The 21,060-nt window shown below is 31.0% G+C and overlaps 1 protein-coding gene across 1 annotated transcript in view; it reads right to left on the reverse strand.

Moving 5' to 3' along the window:
- The window catches only part of LOC142229863 (uncharacterized), a 362,803-nt gene that overhangs the window by 21,678 nt on the left and 320,065 nt on the right, over positions 1-21,060 (reverse strand). Inside the window, exon 3 of the mRNA XM_075300443.1 lies at positions 12,036-12,262. Within this exon, the coding sequence (XP_075156558.1) occupies positions 12,036-12,262 (227 nt within the window). The remainder of the gene's footprint in view (positions 1-12,035; positions 12,263-21,060) is intronic.

Genomic DNA, 21,060 nt, shown 5'->3' on the forward strand with positions numbered 1-21,060 from the left:
TGGGGGCTATACGTAAATGTGGACCGAATGGCCCATTTGGAATACCATCCGACCTAGATCAATAACAACTACTCGTGCCAAGTTTCAAGTCGATAGCTTGTTTTGTTCGGAAGTTAGCGTGATTTAAACAGACGGACGGACGGACGGACGGACATGCTCAGATCGACTCAGAATTTCACCACGACCCAGAATATATACTTTATGGGGTCTTAGAGCAATATTTCGATGTGTTACAAACGGAATGACAAAGTTAATATACCCCCATCCTATGGTGGAGGGTATAAAAAGTGTTGTTCCACCAAGACAACGCACCGTGCCACAAGTCATTGAGAACGATGGCAAAAATTCATGAATTGGGCTTCGAATTGCTTCCCCACCCACCGTATTCTCCAGATCTGGCCCCAGCGACTTTTTCTTGTTCTCAGACCTCAAAAGGATGCTCGCAGGGAAACAATTTGGCTGCAATGAAGAGGTGATCGCCGAAACTGAGGCCTATTTTGAGGCAAAACCCAAGTACTACCAAAATGGTATCAACAAATTGTAAGGTCGTTATAATCGTTGTATCGCTCTTGTTGAATAATAACAAGTATATACGGCCGTAAGTTCGGCCAGGCCGAATCTTATGTACCCTCCACCATGGATTGCGTAGGAACTTCTACTAAAGGCTGTCATCCACAATCGAATTACTTGGGTTGCGATAACACTTGCCGATGGCAAGGTATCGTAAAACTTTTTAACACTGTCTTCTAAATTGTAAGTTAGTCCATAAGGGGTATATATTAAACAAAAAAAGGCCGATTAAGTACGTATATAATTCAGTTTGACAAAATTTTCTATAGCAATAAAATTTTGACAAAATTTTCTATAGAAATAAAAACTTGACAAAATTTTCTATAGAAATAAAATGTTGACAAAATTTTCTATGGAAGTAAAATGTTGACAAAATGTTCTATAGAAATAAAATGTTGACAAAATTGTCTATAGAAATAAAATGTTGACAAAATTTTCTACAGAAATAAATTTTTTACAAAATTTTCTATAGAAATAAAATTTTGACAAAATTTTCTATAGAAATAAAATGTTGACAAAATGTTCTATAGAAATAAAATGTTGACAAAATTGTCTATAGAAATAAAATGTTGACAAAATTTTTTACAGAAATAAATTTTTTACAAAATTTTCTATAGAAATAAAATTTTGACAAAATTTTCCTTGGTAATAAAATGTTGACAAACATTGATATAGAAATAAACTTTTTACAAAACTTTCTATAGAAATGAAATTTTGACAAAACTTTCTATAGTAATAAAATTTGACAATTTTTACATGGCTGTTAGAGGCCATATACTAACGAAATGTACCAAATTTCAACCGCATCGGATGACTTTTGCTCCTCCAAGAGGCTCCGGAGATCAAATCTGGGGATCGGTTTATATGGGAGCTATATATAATTATGGACCGATGTGGACCAATTTTTACATGGCTGTTAGAGGCCATATACTAACGAAATGTACCAAATTTCAACCGCATCGGATGACTTTTGCTCCTCCAAGAGGCTCCGGAGGTCAAATCTGGGGATCGGTTTATATGGGAGCTATATATAATTATGGACCGATATGGACCAATTTTTGCATGGTTGTTAGAGACCATATACTAACGCCGCGTACTAAATTTCAATTGGATCGGATGAATTTTGCTCACCCAAGAGGCTCCAGAGTTCAAATCTGGGGATCGGTTTATATGGGAGCTATATATAATTATGGACCGATATGGACCAATTTTTGCATGCTTGTTAGAGACCGTATACTAACATCAGGTACACAATTTCAAACGGATCGGATGAATTTTGCCCCTCCAAGAGGCTCCGGAGGTCAAATCTGGGGATCGGTTTATATGGGAGCTATATATAATTATGGACCGATATGGACCAGTTTTTGCATGGTTGTTAGAGACCATATACTAACACCACGTACCAAATTTCAATCGGGTAGGATTAAGTTTGCTCCTCCAAGAGGCTCCGGAGGTCAAATCTGGGGATCGGTTTATATGGGAGCTATATATATTTGTGGACCGATATGGACCAATTTTTGCATGGTTGTTAGAGACCGTATACTAACATCAGGTACCAAATTTCAACCGGATCGGATGAATTTTGCCCCTCCAAGAGGCTCCGGAGGTCAAATCTGGGAATCGGTTTATATGGGGGCTATATATAATTATGGACCGATATGGACCAATTTTTGCATAGTTGTTAGAGACCGTATACTTAGACCACGTACAAAATTTCAACCGGATCGGATGAATTTTGCTGCTCCGGAAGGCTCCGCAAGCCAAATTTGGGGATCGGTTTATATGGGGGCTATACGTAAACGTGGGCCGATATGGCCCATTTTCAATACCATCCGACCTACATCAATAACAATTACTTGTGCCAAGTTTCAAGTCGGTAGCTAGTTTCGTTCGGAAGTTAGCGTGATTTCCACAGACGGACGGACAGCCGGACAGACGGACAGATGGACAGACGGACGGACGGACATGCTTAGATCGACTCAGAATTTCACCACGACCCAGAATATATATACTTTATGGGGTCTTAGAGCAATATTTCGATGTTTTACAAACGGAATGACAAAGTTAATATACCCCCATCCTATGGTGGAGGGTATAAAAACGAATTTTGACAAAAAAATTTGTTTGTCTTTGTTAGACCGGGGACTTATAAGCCAACCTGTTATATGGGAGCTACATCTAAATTTGATCCGATTTCTTCCAAATTAAATAGCGTTCGTCCTTGTGCCCAAACAACACTCTGTACCAAATTTCATCAAAATGGGTTAATAATTGCGACCGGAATTCTGCGAACAACAAATACATGGACAGACTGTCCGTCCATGTATTTCGACTCAGGAGGTGATTCTGAGTCGATCGGTATATATTTTATGGGGTCTAAAATCAATATTTCTGGTAGGCATATTTTTTGGCAGATCAAAGTTATTATACCCTAACCACTATGTGGTTTGGGGTATACTAGACTAGAATAAGACTAGAATAAAAATGTTACGACAGAATAAATGTAGGTGCCATTTACGAAAAAATTGGCCAAAATTGGGTAGTTTTATGAAATTCCTAATTGTGGAGTCTGCAACATTTAATCTAATGGAACGAGAAAAAATGTCTGCTTAGGCAAATACACCTCAAATTTAACGCAAAGAAAAAATTATATTGATATCTTTATTCGTTCAAAAGTTGAGAAATTATTTCCAAGAAAAACAAAGCGATTTGAAACCACTGTGCGACACCCCGATTTAGGGTCGTGGAATTAATTTTTTTTTTGTATTTTAGGCAGGTTTGTCAAATATGGTTTGTGTCTATTCATTTTTTGGCATAGTTATGTTAGTATATGCTCACTAACAACAATGCAAAAATTGGCCCATATCGGTCCATAATTATATATTGCCTCCATATACCATAAACCGATCCACAAATTTGATTTCCAAAGCTTCCTGGAGGCAAAAATTTCATCCGATCCGGTTGAAATTTGGTACGTGGTGTTAGTATGCGACCTCTAACCACAATGCACAAATTGGTTTATATCAGTTCAAAATTATATATATAGCCCCCATATAAACCGACGTCCAAGATTTTATTTCTGGAGCCTATCGGAGGAGCAAATTTTATCCGATCCGGTTGAAAAATGGTACGTGATGTTAGTATATGCTCTCTAACAACCATGCAAAATGTTGCCCATATTGGTCCATAGTTATATATAGCCCTCATATTAACCGATCCCCAAATTTGATTTCCGGAGCTTTCTGGAGGCGAAAAGTTCATCGGATCCGGTTGAAATTTGGTACGTGATGTTAGTATGTGACCTCTAACCACAATGCCAAAATTGGTCCTATCATTATATATATCCCCCATATAAACCGACCCAAAAATTTAATTTCTGGAGCCCCATGGAGAAACAGATTTCATCCGATCTGGCTGAAGGTTGCTTCTGTCATTACCGTGCGAAAATTGATTGTGTAAAACAGTCTTAAGTAGAACTTTCTATTCAATCCATGGTAGAGGGTACATAAGATTTGACCCGACCTTATATTGTTTTTTTTGTGCTTAATTTTAATCAATACTTAATAAAAACTATTTTGTCTATCTTATTCAAGGACGGTTTAAAGTTGTTTACTTAAATCCTCTTAAACTTCCACGATGCAGAAAATATTGTCAGGACATGTTTCAATTGCTCAACATTGCTTTTGATTTCGTTACAAAAATTTTATAAAATATTTGAAGCGTATATTGACAAATTCTCCAGTCACGTAGAAATTTCGTTAACATCCATATTCAGTGAGTCAGTCAGTAGTATTGATGATGCCTCTGCAGGATGTTGACATAATATTATTTGCAGTTCTTCCATACAAGTGAAATTTTTTGTTAGTTTTATTTTACCCTTTTTTTGGGGTGGTTTATCAACGAAACATCCATACTAGATTGCATTGCAATTTAACTTCATCGTGTTTATATGTTAACCCAAAAATCGACTACAGTTTAATAACTCAAATATGGACATCAACCCCATCAGTATGGAATCTATGAGATGACGAGTATTACATCGGCATAAAAATTGAAAACCATGTCACACAATAATTTTGTTATATCAACCATCTGGTATTTGTGAATGTGGTGTGGTGAAGGATATGAAGCTAATCCGGAGTAGGAATGCATTGGACTGGGAGAAAAATATGTGGATTAGAAAGTGTTTCTATTTTACGTATTCCCATTTTTTTAAGCAAAATGCTAATAATTGATATATTGACTATGTCAATAAAATTTTTTTCAGATTTCAGTAATGCTGGTGACACTTCTGAGTGCATCAAACTTCTTATAAAGTGGTTTCACCGTAATGTGAAACGCCGTTTGGACTCAGCTATTAGAAGGAGTTCCCTTGACAGTGAGCTTAACATAGAATCGGGCAGCTCTCATTGATAAGAGAGAAGTTCACCCCGTGGGTAGGTTAGCCCGAAATATCAAGCCTGAACCGAGCATGGAGGTTTAAGAGACTTCATGGAGGATAAATTTAGTATTTCGGAATATTTGTGAAAATCGGGTGCTACACTCAAACAAGTGTTAACCCTATATTTCACTAAAGTGACATTTGAACTCTATTTTAGTTCATAGAATTATTATGTTTTAAGAAAGTTCTTTGACTTTTTTAGATAAATTAACTAAAAAGGGGAAAATGTACATACCCAACAAAAAAAGTTTGGAAGTTCTTCCAAAGGCGCAACTTTAAAAGCGCTTCCAGAAGATGCACTCTCAATGATGTTCTTTATTTTAACTAACCAAGAAAGTTCTTTTAATTCAATTTTTTATAACTTGATTTTTTCATACTTTTAATGGGTAATTTTAACTTTTTTGTTTCAAATATGTTAAAAACAGAGTAAGAATTCATAAAATGGTACAAACCATTTAAATTTTGTAGAAAAACCTGCTAAATCCAATCTGAAATAAATGTGAATTTTTGAAAATATATGAGGTCAAACATTTCCGACAAGCGTAAGAATCCATTAAAAATTATAAAAATTATATATTTGACAAAATATCACAGAATTTAAATTTGGATCACACCTAAAGAAGTGATGCAAATTCAGTGCAACCAACGGCTGTTGAAATGGAGGACTTCCGTCCTATAACAAGCCCATGTTAAATTCATCGCTTCTGCGCCAATTTTGCACCACTTACGGATCCAAAAAGAACATTTTCATTACTTTTTGGCGACGCTTTTTTTTTGCTGAGCAATTGAATAAATAAAGATTTGCTAACTTCATTTCTGCCACAAAATAGTTCAGAATTTCTTACAATTTGTAAATTTTACCAATAATGCACCCATCGTAAACTTCGTATAGCACTAAAGACATTTTTGCAATTTTGAACTCCAAATTTTTCCTTCATATTACGAAATTTTTTTTACAAGCGAAAAAAAAAAAAAAAAAAATATGTCTAATAAATTTCCTTGAATTTGTCAAAAACTATTTACATATTTTTGTGAAATCGGCGTGACATCTGCGTTTGTAATACAGTTTAGTTAAAATTTTCTGAAATTAGCCTATTTCTACTAAAATTAATCAAAAATTTTCTTTCCGGTGGGGTCACTGTTTTTTAGGTGTGTGTATATATAGGAGTTTTAACTAAATCTGAGCCGATTTAGATGATGATGTTGCCGAATCTAAAGGAATTGTCTTTGAGTCAGAGTTTGAACCTGTACCTAATTTGAATACGATCGGTCATAAATTGCGACCACACACAAAAATCTTTTTTTTTCGGATTCAATCACAAAATTAATTGATCCAATTGATGTTTTAATTGAAATGTCTTCAATCACGAAAATGATAGTATCAGTCAAATTCTTAATTGAGCATAAAAAATACTTGATTAAAAAACTAATTGATTTCAGTAGTTAATTTCAATTAATTTTTTAATTGATGTTGATTGCAAAATGCAATTATTTTTTTATTTAAAAAAGAAACTATTTGTAATCGCTATACTATATTTCAATCACTTTCTATAAATATTATTTATCCTTTTTAGTTTGATTAAAAAATTTATAGTTAAAAAAAAAAATAATTAAAATATATCCATAATTTCACAGAAAAAAAATTTCACAAAAAAATTTTCAATTAAAGTCTTAATCGAGTTTTAAAAAATATTCAATTAAAAAATTAATTGATTTGACAATTTTTTTAATTGAAAGAAAAATCAATTGCAAAAATTAATAGTATCACCCAGCAAAAAAGCGTCGCCAAAAAAGTAATGAAAATGTTCCCGCAAGTGGTGCAAAATTGACGCAGATGCCATGAATTTAACATGGGCTTGTCATAAGACAGAAGTCCTCCATTTCAACAGCCGTTGCACTGAATTTGCATCACTTCTTTAGGTGTGATCCGAATTCAATGTTTTGGATGTAAATTAAAAAATTCTGTGATATTTTGTCAAATAAATAATTTTTATAATTTTTTTATAATTTTCAATAGATTCTAACACTTGTCGGAAACGTTTGACCTCAAATATTTTCAAAAATTTACAATTTTTTCAGATTGGATTTAGCATTTTTTTAAATGATTTATACCATTTTTTGAATTCTTACTCTGTTTTAAACTATTTGAATCAAAAAAGTTAAAATTACCCATTAAAAGTATGAAAAAATGCACTGAATTTGCATCACTTCTTTAGGTGCGATCCGAATTCAATGTTTTGGATGTAAATTAAAAAATTCTGTGATATTTTGTCAAATAAATAATTTTTATATTTTTTTTTATAATTTTCAATAGATTCTAACACTTGTCGGAAACGTTTGACCTCAAATATTTTCAAAAATTCACAATTTTTTCAGATTGGATGTAGCATTTTTTTAAATGATTTATACCATTTTTTGAATTCTTACTCTGTTTTAAACTATTTGAATCAAAAAAGTTAAAATTACCCATTAAAAGTATGAAAAAACCAAGTTATAAAAATTATATTTAAAAGAACTTCCTGGGTAGTTAAAATAAAGAACATCATTGGGAGTGCATCTTCTGGAAGTGCTTTTAAAGTTGTGCCTTTGGAAGAACTTCCAAATTTTTTTTGCTGGGCAATTAATCTTTTAATTGGATCAATTAATTTTTTAATTGACGTTCAATCAATTTTTAATTGATATTATCATTTCTGTAATTGAAGACTTTTCGGTTAAAACATTAATTGGATCAATTAATTTCGTAATTTAATTAGAAAAAAAATTTTGGTGTGTTTTTAAATGTCTTATTCTTCCTAGTTTGATTAAAAAGTTAATTATATCAATTAATTTTTTAATTGAAAATTTAAAAATTTCAATCATTGACTTAATTGATTTAATGTTTATAGTTTGATTAAAAGATTAATAGTATCAATTAATTTTTTAATTGGAAAAGCTTTCAACTTCAATCAACTTTTCAATTGGGAATATTTTGGTGATATTTTTTCTGTGCAGTACTTCGAACACAAAAATATTTTAAATGGGCAGAATGGTAGACACTGCTGTTACATTCAAATGTACAAACGTATACCCTGAACCACAGTAGAGGCAAAGGATATAAAGGTGGCTTTAGTAATTTAAGATCTTAATTTAAAAGTGGATTCAAAAAAGCTTCCACTTTTATGAGTATGAGTACTAAATTCTATACGAATTCAAATTACATTTTTTTGAGTGTATTATCCCTTACATTTTCCCAATCCATTCGATAAATATTTATGATTTTTTTTTTTTGAAAAGCCATGAGCCACAAACTGCAGATTTCTGCTGTTATTGTGGTGTGATGCTAGAACCTTGTCGGTATTACTATGTGCGTCGTTTTTTTATTTTTTTATTTTGTGATAAAACGTCCACTTTTTTATATACGACTGAAGGCCGAGAGCAATAAGAATGTGAAATTCAATTGAATTTCATATACTCGTAACCCATTCGTTCTATGAATGAAAAGCAAGTGACACATTTTCTTTATTACACATAGTCTCAAATAGGGGAGAAAAATCCGAAACAAAAAGCAGAAGAAGAACCATGAGACATTGGTAGAACTTGAAGCAAGTGTCTTTTATGACTATTTCTATAGAACCTTTAACCCTATTTTGTCAATAACCATTGAATGTTTTGCCCCTCAAAAAGGGCAAAGGGTGGCAAATATTTTATAAAATCTGAAAAGAATACAAGGTGCCATTTGAATGAGAAAAGCTATTGTTGACAATAAAACAACACTGTGGGGGACATTGGTCTGTACCCCATACACTATACAAATTGTGTAATAAACGATTCCAAGTTTTTTTTTAGGGTATTAGCATCAACTATCACCACTTCGGGTTAAATTAAAACATCGGAGGACCATTCGACAACATCAAGTGAGGAGATTCTGGAGGTTGGAGGTATAGACAGTGTTGCCAGTATTTTCTTTGCTCATGTCAAGCAATTTGGGACACTTTCGTCCCTAAAAAAACCCAATAAATTTTTGAGAAGTGATTTGAAAAAAAAAAAAAAATTGAAGGATAGGCTCCGTAACAATTTAAAAATTTAAAAAAATATGCAATTTTTGCTATGCCAATTTACAAAGAGACAAGTGCTCAAAATATTATCCAATACAAGCCCTCAGCAGAATTAGTTGTGGGAATGAAGAGTTATCGAATTTTTATACCCTTCACCACTACTGTGGTACAGGGTATAATAAATTTGTGCATTTGTATGTAACGCCAAGAAGGAGTAATCATAGACCAACCTTTTAGTATACCGATCGTCTTAGAATTAAATTCTGAGTCGATTTAGCGATGTCCGTCTGTCTGTCTGTCCGTCTGTCTGTCTGTTCATGTATTTTTGTGCGCAAAGTACAGGTCGCTGTTTAAGTCCGATCGTCCTCAAATTTGGCATAGGGTCATTTTTTGGAACAAAGACAATCGCTATTGATTTTGGAAAAAATCGGTTCAGATTTAGATATAGCTGCTATATATATTTATCCCCGATCTTGTTATTTTATGCAAATGGTCTTTTAAATGCTCGTGAAATAAAGTTTGTAGTTCGGTCAACATGTGTATGAATCAAAAAATTGGGTGATCGGTCAATATGGCGTTTTTGGCCCGATATGAACTCTATTCTATATGTAAGGGATATTATATACACCCAGAGAAGGAATATGATCACCTCAACCATGTTTCGAGAGCAACATTTTATTATTGGTCGGAGAACGTGTTATTTTCTCAGAAAGCATATGCCCGATTTCGGCAACCATGTATATGTTTGCCGAGAAAACAACAATTTCGCGACAAAAATGTTCAATGGCCACCGTCCAAAAATAACATTTTGCTCTTAAAGCATGTTTGAGGTGATCATATTCCTTCTCTGCGTGAGGTGGCTTAGTTTTAGACTTTTCCAATCACCCGGACCTTATGGCGCAGTTACAAGTATTGACTGACAGAATTAACCCGTGGTTGTCGGCGATATATAGAGGTTGTATTAATTTAACATTTATTCCAGGAAGGTGCAAGGAAACAAACTTGGTTCTCATTCCTAAAGTGGATAATCCCTTCACTAGGGTGCAAAGGATTTCCGACTTATCAGCTTAACCTCATTCCTTCTTAAGACTCGGGAAAGGCTGATAAATATTTATCTTAGAACTACTTACTTGGATTTAAAGATTTTGACCTTCCCTTAAATGGTATTGATTCCGAGCCAAAGATGTGGCTTCTTTAAAAGAAAGAAATTTTGTAGCGACCTATTTGGCTTTAAATCTAGGACCAATAAAATTAAAATTAGGATACAAATTTCATTTATCAAATTTTCATTCTCTTTGTTAATAAAGGTACTCACGTACAAACAAATGCCTGTTTAAATATCCAAATTATAAATGATTTCTTAATTCCAAAAACAAAAAAAAAAACTTTAAACCAAAGACGTTAAATCCTCTAAATAATTCTTAGCCTATATTTGAAGCGTTTTTATCTTAAATCTAAAGTTTCAATATTTCAGTTAATTTAAGGACAATTTCATTAAATCATAAATGTGTTTCTTTACTTTAAGGAAAATTAGCCTTAGTTCAAAGACATGCAACTTTAACGTAGGGACGCAAATTTACAAAATTTGTGTTCTAAATTTAATGAAAAAAATTTTTAAAGCAAAGATTATAAACCTTATTTTAATTAAAATTATCATTATTTTAAAGAAATTTGTCTTTAATATTTTGTAAATTTCGCATCCTAAAATTTTGATTGATTTCATATCACGTAAATATCTTTTTCAGTGTAGCAACGAATCAAGATCGCTCTGGAAATGACAACATGCTTACAGGGAGAGTAGGTCCACTGAGATCGAATTGGATGAACTAATCAGCTTAATTGAAAGCTCATTATCAATGAATACCCAATGAAAAAGTGGTGGCGTACGCTGACCAGTCAGGGGAAAATTCCCATCCACGATTAGAGATTGATATCCCTCGTGGTGACTGAGATATGGAGATGACTGAAGAATGAACTAGGAGTAGATTCCTATGGTTGAGCCTATATTCTTAGGTGGTATTGAAGTTCCCTTTTGGTGAGTGTGCAAAATATGCCGGAATTATATTGGAAAGGCCACCGAGTTTTAAGCTTAATATTCAAGAAACAAGGCAATAGGGAAAAGGTGGGAACTAAAATCTAAAGTTGTGCATTAGCTGTATATGACAGTGGTTGGACTCTTGAGCAGTCGACAATATTCAGTAACACAAGAACAGCTTCCCTTAATGTCATGTTGCATCTATTGCCTTTAGACATATTGGCCAAACAGTCAGCTGCAGTAAGGGCTGTAAGTTTTCGCGAGCTATCGCTGACATCGAAAAAACGTACAGTTCGGTTCTCTTGGGAATACACAGAACACGGAGAATAAACCTTATATAGATTTCTATACCGATGGCTCCAAATTGGATGGGCAAGAGAGTTTTGGAGTACATTCTATTTTTTCGATAATATATTCATCTTGAGACGAATGAGAAATGTCAGTGGACATTCAGTTACTGATTGCATATTTCCATTTTTAAGTTAGTCTAATAACAATGCAAGCTGGGTTCATGTTCACAATAATTATTCTTTATTTCATTACAAATTTTATACGAGCTCATTGGACAAGAGTATGAAGGAGCATGATAGCCTTATGTTATTAAAAAGAAAATTGCAGAAACTAATTTATACTAGCCTAGCACTGGCTAAAACAAATTTCCATAGCCTTAAGTATAGATCTGACAGGGGAAATGATTCATTTTGGGTCTTATAAACTAGTTTCTTATGGAATTTGTATACACAAATTATTCTTCCCAAATTGTTCAACAAAGTCCGCCATTGTTCATAATTTGCTTTAGCATATGAATCTATTTGTAAAAAAAAAACGTGTTGTAAAGATAATCATAAAAATGGGAAATCACAAAAAGATGTCGCCTATATTGATATTGAATAGAGTGTTGGTCTACTTTATATTTGGATCATAATTGCAAATAGTCTTTGAGACCATTACTTACAATGTCAGCTTCGCCATCTGCATCGGAATCATCATAGGGCAAATTGACATCGATAACATCAATACCTTCGAAAACACCGTCCCCACCACCTCCACCAACATCCATAACAGTTGTGGTCACACTTCCGCCAGCTCTGCCTTCATTGCGTACTTTCTCTTCAATCTCCTTCAGATGCCTTTGGTCAAAAATATCCTCCGGTATTGAGGTTTCATCTTGCATATTGAAATCTGTAAATATAAAGAAATGAAAAAGAAGCAGAATGAGTGAGAGAAAGAAGAAAAACATTAAAAACTAATCAACTCGAGGGACAAATAAACTTTAACATAAAAGGGACCGGCATAGGTTCTAACACATAAGCACACTTACATTTAAGTTCAAATTAATATTAGAAAAAATATTGCAGCTGAGATGTAAATGTTGATTTTATTTGTAAAATTCAATAAGAGCAAGAGCAAATAGTATATATAATATAACCACATAATTCCGTAAGCGAGAAAGGGTTATAAAGTTAATATGTCTATAGAAAATTTTATCGAAATTTTACATCTATAAAAAATTTTCGTAAAAATTTTATTTCTATAAAAAATTTTTGTAAAAATTTTATTTCTAAAGAAAATTTTCTTCAAATTTTTTTTATAGAAAATTTTGTCAAACCTATATTTCTATAGATTTTTTTTCAAAAAAATTCCTTTTTTCAAAATAGATTTTTTTTCAAAATTATATATTTATAGAACATTTGTCAAATTTTTTTTTCTATAGAAAATTTTGTCAAAATTTTATTTCTATAGACAATTTTGACAAAATTTTATTTCTATAGAAAATTTTGTCAAAATTTTATGTCTATAGAATATTTTGTCAAAAGTTTATTTCTATAGAAAAAAAATCGTCAAAACTTTAGTTCTATAGACAATTTATAAAATAAAATTTTGACAAAATTTTCTATACAAATGAAATTTTCAAAAAATCTTCTATAGAAATAAAAATATGACAAAAAAAAATGTTGACAATTTTTTTTCTATAAAAATAATATTATGACAAAATTTTCTATAGAAATAAAATTTTGACAAAATTTTCTACAGAAATAAAATTTTGACAAATTTTTTATTTCTATAGAAATAAAATTTTGAGAAAATTTTATTTCTATAAAAACTTTGTAAACATTTTAGTTCTATTTTTTTCTATAGAAAAATTTGTCAAAACTATATTTCTATAGATTTTTTTCGAAATAATTTTTTTTTCAAAATTATATATTTATAGAAAATTTGTCAATTTTTTTTTCTATAGAAAATTTTTTCGAAATTTTATTTTTCCCTTCTTTTTGTTTTGTTATTGTTGGTTTTGTTCTTTAAGCATTGTTGTTGTTTCTATTGCAGCTTAAAACCATACATTGACTAAACTACAAGTGTAGCTTAACCAACAGAGGAAAAGAATGTTTGTCAAATTTAATTGGGCAAAGCCCTATAGACTGCAAGATGGTTGGATGGACGCACGTTTCGGAATTACCACATTCCTAATCAGCATCCTCTACTTGCAGCAAAACTATCAACCAATTATCAGAATAAATTCAGGCAGTTCACTAAACCCATGGTGAACCACACTTGAACCTCCCGAAAAAAGGTTTTGTATGATAGCCGGCTTATGCCGAAATAAATTCAAAACAAACATATCTCTTTCCTATGCCACTGTCAAATCATCGATTTGAATTCAGTTGGCTGGCTTTATTTTGAGTGTGCAATAAAATCTTGACACAATTTTCTACAGAAAAAAAACCTTCACAAAATGTTCTATAGAAATAAAATTTTCACAAAATTTTTTGTAGAAATAGAATTTTCACAAGTTTTTCTATAGATATAAAATTTTGACAAAATTTTCTATAAAAATAAAAAATTTGACAAAATTTTATTTCTATAGAAAATTTTGTCAAAATTTTATTTCTATAACAAAAAAATATTTTTTCATAATTTTATTTCTATAGAAAATTTTGTGAAATTTTATTTCTATAAAAAATATTGTAAAATATTTAGTTCTATGGCAAATTTTGGCAAAATTTTAGTTCTACAGAAAATTTTCACAAAATTTTCTATAGAAATAAAATAATGAAAAAATATTTTTTTGTTATAGAAATAAAATTTTGACAAAATAAAATTTTGTCAATTTTTTTATTTCTATAGAAAATTTTGTGAAAATTTTATATCTATAGAAAAAATTGTGAAAATTCTATTTCTATAGAAAATTTTATTTCTATAGAAAATTTTATTTCTATAGAAAATTTTGTGAAGGTTTTTTTTCTGTAGAAAATTGTGTCAAAAGTTTATTTCTATAGAGATTTTTTTCAAAATTTTATTTCTGTAGAAAAATTTGTCAACATTTTAGTTCTATAGAAAATTTTGTCAAAATTTAAGTTCTACAGAAAATTTGGTCAAAATGTTAGTTCTATAGAAAATTTAGTCAATATTTTAGTTCTATAGAAAATTTGGTAAAATTTTAAGACACAATTCTCTTTTAAATTTGAGCTTTGCGTACTTGATTCTATGAAAGCACTTTAATTTATTATTTTTTCTTCAAATCATTCATGGTCGACCTAAAGTAGAATCTATGCTTTGTTTCAAATAAAAAACGACTTTAAAATAAAGTGTTGAAAAACTGCTCCTATTTTGGAACGTTTTTTATTTTTTAAATTTTTTTTATAGAAATAAAATTTTGACAAAATTTTCTGTATAAATAAAATTTTGTCAAATTTTCTATTTCTATAGAAAAGTTTGTGAAAATGTTATTTCTATAGAAAAGTTTGTGAAAATGCTATTTCTATAGAAAATTTTGTGAATGTTTTATTTCTGTAGAATATTTTGTCAAAATTTTATTTCTATAGAAAATTTTGTCAAAATTTTATTTCTATAGAAAATTTTGTCAAAATTTTATTTCTATAGAAAATTTTGTCAAAATTTTATTTCTATAGAAAATTTTGTCAAAATTTTATTTCTATAGAAAATTTTGTCAACATTTTAGTTCTATGGAAAATTTTGTCAACATTTTAGTTCTATAGAAAATTTGGTAAAATTTTAAGTCACAATTCTCTTTTAAATTTGAGTTTTGCGTACTTGATTCTATGAAAACACTTAAATTTATTCTTTTTTCTTCAAATCATTCATGGTCGACCTAAAGTGGAATCTATGCTTTGTTTCATATAAAAAACGACTTTAAAATAAAGTGTTGAAAACCTTCTCTTATTTTGGAACATTTTTATTTTTTTAAAAAATAAGTAGATGATTTCATTAATTTTGAAGAATTTTTCTGAATTATTAAAACCCAGTTGACCTTCGTCAAACAAAATTTTCTTTCATGTTAGGATACCCATTTTTAAGACGATTCACTTAACTATAAGAACAAAAAGACTTCATTGAAAAGTTTATCGACATTTGGACAAGGAAAAAATTTGTAGCAGATATATGCGTTTTCTATGCTAAGCAAAATTCGAATTCGTATTTGATAGACATGAAATCTTTGGCCTAACGACAATATTTTTTCAGTGCACACTTTACTGGAGTCAATTGTAATTTATTTTAGAATTTTTAATTAAATGTTTTTGCTTATTTTATAACCCAGTTCCCACTTTGATAAACTTCACCTTGCGTAAACATGTAACGCAATCAATTTCTAATAGCATATTTCTAACAATATAAAGAAGTTGAAAATGTCTATATTACAAACAGCAAATTGGGACTTCAATATGTTGTCTTAATTTCCATTTTATTGGCAAAATTTGATATTGAAATAGGAAATAGGAATATTTTCATTTAAACTTCAGGTTCGTTGTTTTTTTTTTTTCAATAAACAAAAATAGTAGAGTTATTTTGAGAGGTCCAATGAAAAAATTGTGGAAATCTATTCTATATTTTTATAGGAATTTAAATTGAAATTTAAAAAATACAAATAAAAAACTTAAAGTTATGAATTGGCCCTGGCCAAAAGCCATCACTTTCGCCGCATTCTTAATGCCTTGTAAATATCGAACCACCATCGCAATTGTGGCTATATGTTTCCGTATTTCCGACATGGTGTATATTTTCCATATTATCACAGTTGATTATTAACATGGTTTTGTGTAGGACTAGCTTTTCGACCAGTCGATTATATGTTAACCGTGGAGCTGTAAATCAAGCACTTATTTTTACTTTAAAACCCCATAATCGTTGCCTTAATACGAAAATCACTTTATTGAATTTTTAATTGTTTTCTCTTGGATTTGCTAAAAATTCAATGAATGTTTTGAATAGAATTAAAAAGTTTGCAATATTGAGATTTTGCCTCAGTGGAAAAACAAACTTTTGGAAAAAAACAAAAACAATAATAAAGCTCCAAGTGTTTTTTTCTCGGATATATATTTAATGAAATTTAAAACAATTCTCATGGTATACCCATCATCCTATGGCTGTAGTATATTCCCTATGGAGCGTATTTTCGCGTATTTACGCTGATGTTGAATGGAAAATCATTATTATAATTATTTTTAAGGGTATTTTACAATAGCATGCAACAAAATGGAAGACACGAAAAGAAAGAAAAAAATTGCACACATATTATTATAAAAAAATCCCATTAGATTTCATTGGTAAAAAAGACAAATAAAAAACTGCGTAGCCCTACCACCAACCATAATTCCCCCATAGCAACATGGCATATGTAGCACTTATATCTTGGAAACGAGGGACATATTAACAGTTGGCCATCTATTTTGGTATGCACAGGACATTAATATTGCAATTACACTTGTCGACTATGTTTTACCGGTACAATGGAAATTGCAATTTTCTTCGTTTATTCTCGTTATTTCATTGTTGGCACTTGGACTGAAGATGGAACTGTCACCTTGTTTCCCTTCGTTAAATATTAGTATGTGAAAAATAGGTTTATTGTATCATGTTTTAAATATCTACCTGGTATTTTGTCCCGCAAACTGAATTAGTAGTTAAATTAAAACAAAGAAATGTATTTTTGAATATTTTTCAATTTTTAATTTAAATACAAAAATATTTCCAATTACCAATATAGTTGAAAATATTGTTCTAAATCAACTAGTTTTTATATGGTGCTTCATTAAATTTTAACTCGTATAGAAAGAAAAATCCAACTATAATTGTAATCGGAAAAATCATAAAAAATACGAATTCTTATAAAACTACAAGACTACTGATCTAAATGATCGATTGACCAAATTGAAAATCCCACATTTTTAATTTGCTCTCCGAAAATTGAAGCAGTTTCAATTGCAATATATTTAAATGCACAAGGTCCCCGATTCCTCCGAAAAAGTACCGCATTAAAAAAAAAAAAAAAACTTATGTATTTTTTTAACGAAATAGTGGTTGTTTCTTAAAAAATACGGTGCGAATCAAACTAATTTTTTATTTACAAATAAACAATTTGATTTTAGTAGATAATAGAGATATATTTACTCTACAAATCTTTTTTTTACCAACATTACTTTCATATCTGGTAAATATTATTTAACTTCCAACTTGTAGTTTTTTTTTGTAATTCTTGGTCAAAATTTGATTTTTCATTTTGTCTGCAAATTACTCAGAAGGACATTAAATTTTTCGGAAAAACATATATTTAGAAATAGCACTATGATGCACTAAATACAACAAACTTGATTTTATAGAATTCGGTCAGAATTTTAAGTTGTAAACATTTTTTCTGCTTGTATCTTAAAAGATACAGTGCGCATTTAAGGGTTAATTTCATAATGAATTGAGAAAAAAAGTTCTAACTAGTGTTTCGAGAAATAATTGTTGGCATTATTAAATACCTTAAAGAGTCAGCATATTTTTGGTCGTTTTTGTAATCACGACATTGTGATAAACTGCCCAGAATTCCGGCAGATGGGAGAGTGTGAAAATACATTATTTTGTCGGCTAATTACACACAAAATTTTTTTTCTGATTCAATCACGAAATTAATTGATGTAATTAATTTTTTATTGAAATGTCTTCAGTCACGAAAATGATAGTATTAATCACAATTTTAATTGAAAATAAAAAAAAAATATTTGATAAAAAATTAATTGATTTAATTTAAAAATTTCAATTAATTTTTTGAATCAAAATGGTAACTGTTTTCTACTATTTTCTAATCTGACTTTGTGTTTTTAGTTCTTTTTTTATATATATATATATATATATATACTATATATATATATATATATATATATATATATATATATATATATATATATATATATATATATATATATATATATATATATATATATATATATATATATATATATATATATATATATATATATATATATATATATATATATATATATATATATATATATATAATATATATATATTATATATATATATATATATATATATATATATATATATATACATATATATATATATATAGAAATAATTTTCTATTTAAAAATTAAAAAAATCCATCACTTTTTATACCCTCCACCATAGGATGGGGGTATATTATCTTTGTCATTCCCTTTGCAACACATCGAAATATTGCTCTAAGACCCCAGTAAGAATATATATTCTGGATCGTGGTGAAATTCTGAGCCGATCTGAGCATGTCCGTCCGTCTGTTGAAATCACGCTAACTTCCGAACGAAACAAGCTATCGACTTGAAACTCGGCACAAGTAGTTGTGATTGATGTAGGTCGGACGGTATTGAAAATGGGCCATATCGGTACACTTTTACGTATAGCCCCCATATAAACTGACCCCCAAATTTGGCTTTGCGGAGCCTCTAAGAGAAGCAAATTTCATCCGATCCGGTTGAAATTTGGAACATGGTGTCAGCATATGATTTCTACCAACCATGCAAAAATTGGTCCACATCGGTCCATAATTATATATATCCCTCATATAAACCGATCCCCAGATTTGACCCCTTGGAAGAGCAAAGTTCATCCGATCCGGTTTGAAATTTGGTACGTGGTGTTAGTATATGGTCTCTAACAACCATGAAAAAATTGGTCCACATCCATTGGTCCATAATTATATATAGTCCCATATAAACCGAACCCCCGATTTGGCTTCCGGAGACTCTAAGAGAAGCAAAATTCATCCGATCCAGTTGAAATTTGGTAGGTGGTGTTAGTATATGGTCTCTAACAACCATGCAGGATTTGGTCCATATCGGTCCATAATGATATGTAGCCCCCATATAAACCGATCCCCAGATTTGAACTTCGGAGCCCCTTGGAAAGAGCAAAGGTCATCCGATGCGGTTGAAATTTTGATACGTGGTGTTAGTATATGGTCTCTCACAACCATGAAAAAATTTGTCTAAATCGGTCGATAATTATATATAGCCCCCATATAAACCGATCCCCAGATTTGGTTTGCGGGCCTCTAAGAGAAGCAAATTTCATCCGATCCGGCTGAAATGTGGTACATGGTGTTAGTATACTGTCTCTAACAACCGCGCAAAAATTGGTCCACATCGGTCCATAATTATATGTAGCCCCATATAAACCGATCCCAGATTTGACGTCGGGAGCCTCATGGATTAGCAAAATTCATCCGATTCAGTTGAATTTGTTACGTGGTGTTAGTATCTGGTCTCTAACAACTATGCAGGATTTGGTCTATATCCGTCCATAATTAGATGTAGCCCCCATATAAACCAGAATCCCAGATTTGACCTCCGGAGCCCCTGGAAGAGCAAATTTCATCCGATTCGGTTTGAATTTTGGTACATGGTGTTAGTATATGGTGTCTAACAACCATACAAAATTGGACCACATCAGTCCATAATTATATATAACCCCATTTAAACCAATTCCCAGATTTGACCTCTGGAGCTCTTGGAGGAGCAAAATTTATCCCGATCCGGTTGAAATTTGGTACGTGGTGAAATTTGGTACATTGCGCTAGTGCATGGCCGCTAACAACCATGCAAAAAACATATCGATCTATAGTTATATATAGCCGATCCCCAAAAATAATCTACCAAAATTTTATTTCTATAGAAAATTTTGTCAAAATTTTATTGTCATAGGAAATTTTGTCAAAATTTTATTACCATAGAAAATTTCGCCAAAATTTTGTCAAACTGAATTATATACGTATTTAATCGGCCTTTTTTGTTTAATATATAGCCCGTATGGACTATGCCATCGGTAAGTGTTACCGCAACCCAAGAAATTCGATTGTAGATGACAGTCTTTAGTACAAGTTTCTACGCAAACCACGGTGGAGGGTACTTAAGATTTGGTCTGGCCGAACTTACGGCCGTATATACTTGTTTTGTTTGAGTTCTACAAAATCTGTAGATTTAAAATGAAAATCGGCTGGAAATATTAAATCTAAAACCATTTTTAGGGAACTTCGCAAAAGTGTTTTTATAATTTATCAGTCGATATATATGTGTATAGGGTACTTTGTATACATTTTAAAATTTTTAGAATTACCTGTGGTGATTTTAGAACGAACAATGATTGTATTTTGGCTATTTGTGGCCAAATCGGGAAAACACATATATGAGACCTCTGTCTAAATCTGAACCGACTTTCATCAAACTGGACACTCATATCTACACAAATACATAAAAATACGATCCGATATCGTGAACGGACGGTAACAAAATGAAACAGAAACGTTTACGAATAATCAAAACGGAATGTTCACGGTTTTCTTGATTTTCGGTCAAAATTTTAAGTCGTAAGAACTTTTTTCTGCTCGTATCTTGGAAGATACAGTGCCCATTTAAGAGTTAATTTCATAATGGAGTCAGAAAAAAATGCTAAGAAGTGTTTCGACAAATAATTTGCTGGCATTATTGAATGCCTTAAAATGTCAACATATTTTTGGTCGTATTTATAATCACGACATTGTGATAAACTGCCTAGAATTTCGGCAGATGGGAGAGTGTGGAAATAGATTATTTTGTCGGCTAATTACTTATTCGATGCTACGAAGAGTTAAATATTAAACGCTTCCAATACTTAATCCTTCATCGTATAAAATTTTATATCATTCCGGAGTCTAAGATTGACCC

The sequence above is a fragment of the Haematobia irritans genome, chromosome 3 (genome assembly GCF_050003625.1).
Source record: "Haematobia irritans isolate KBUSLIRL chromosome 3, ASM5000362v1, whole genome shotgun sequence".
Lineage (NCBI taxonomy): Eukaryota > Metazoa > Arthropoda > Insecta > Diptera > Muscidae > Haematobia > Haematobia irritans.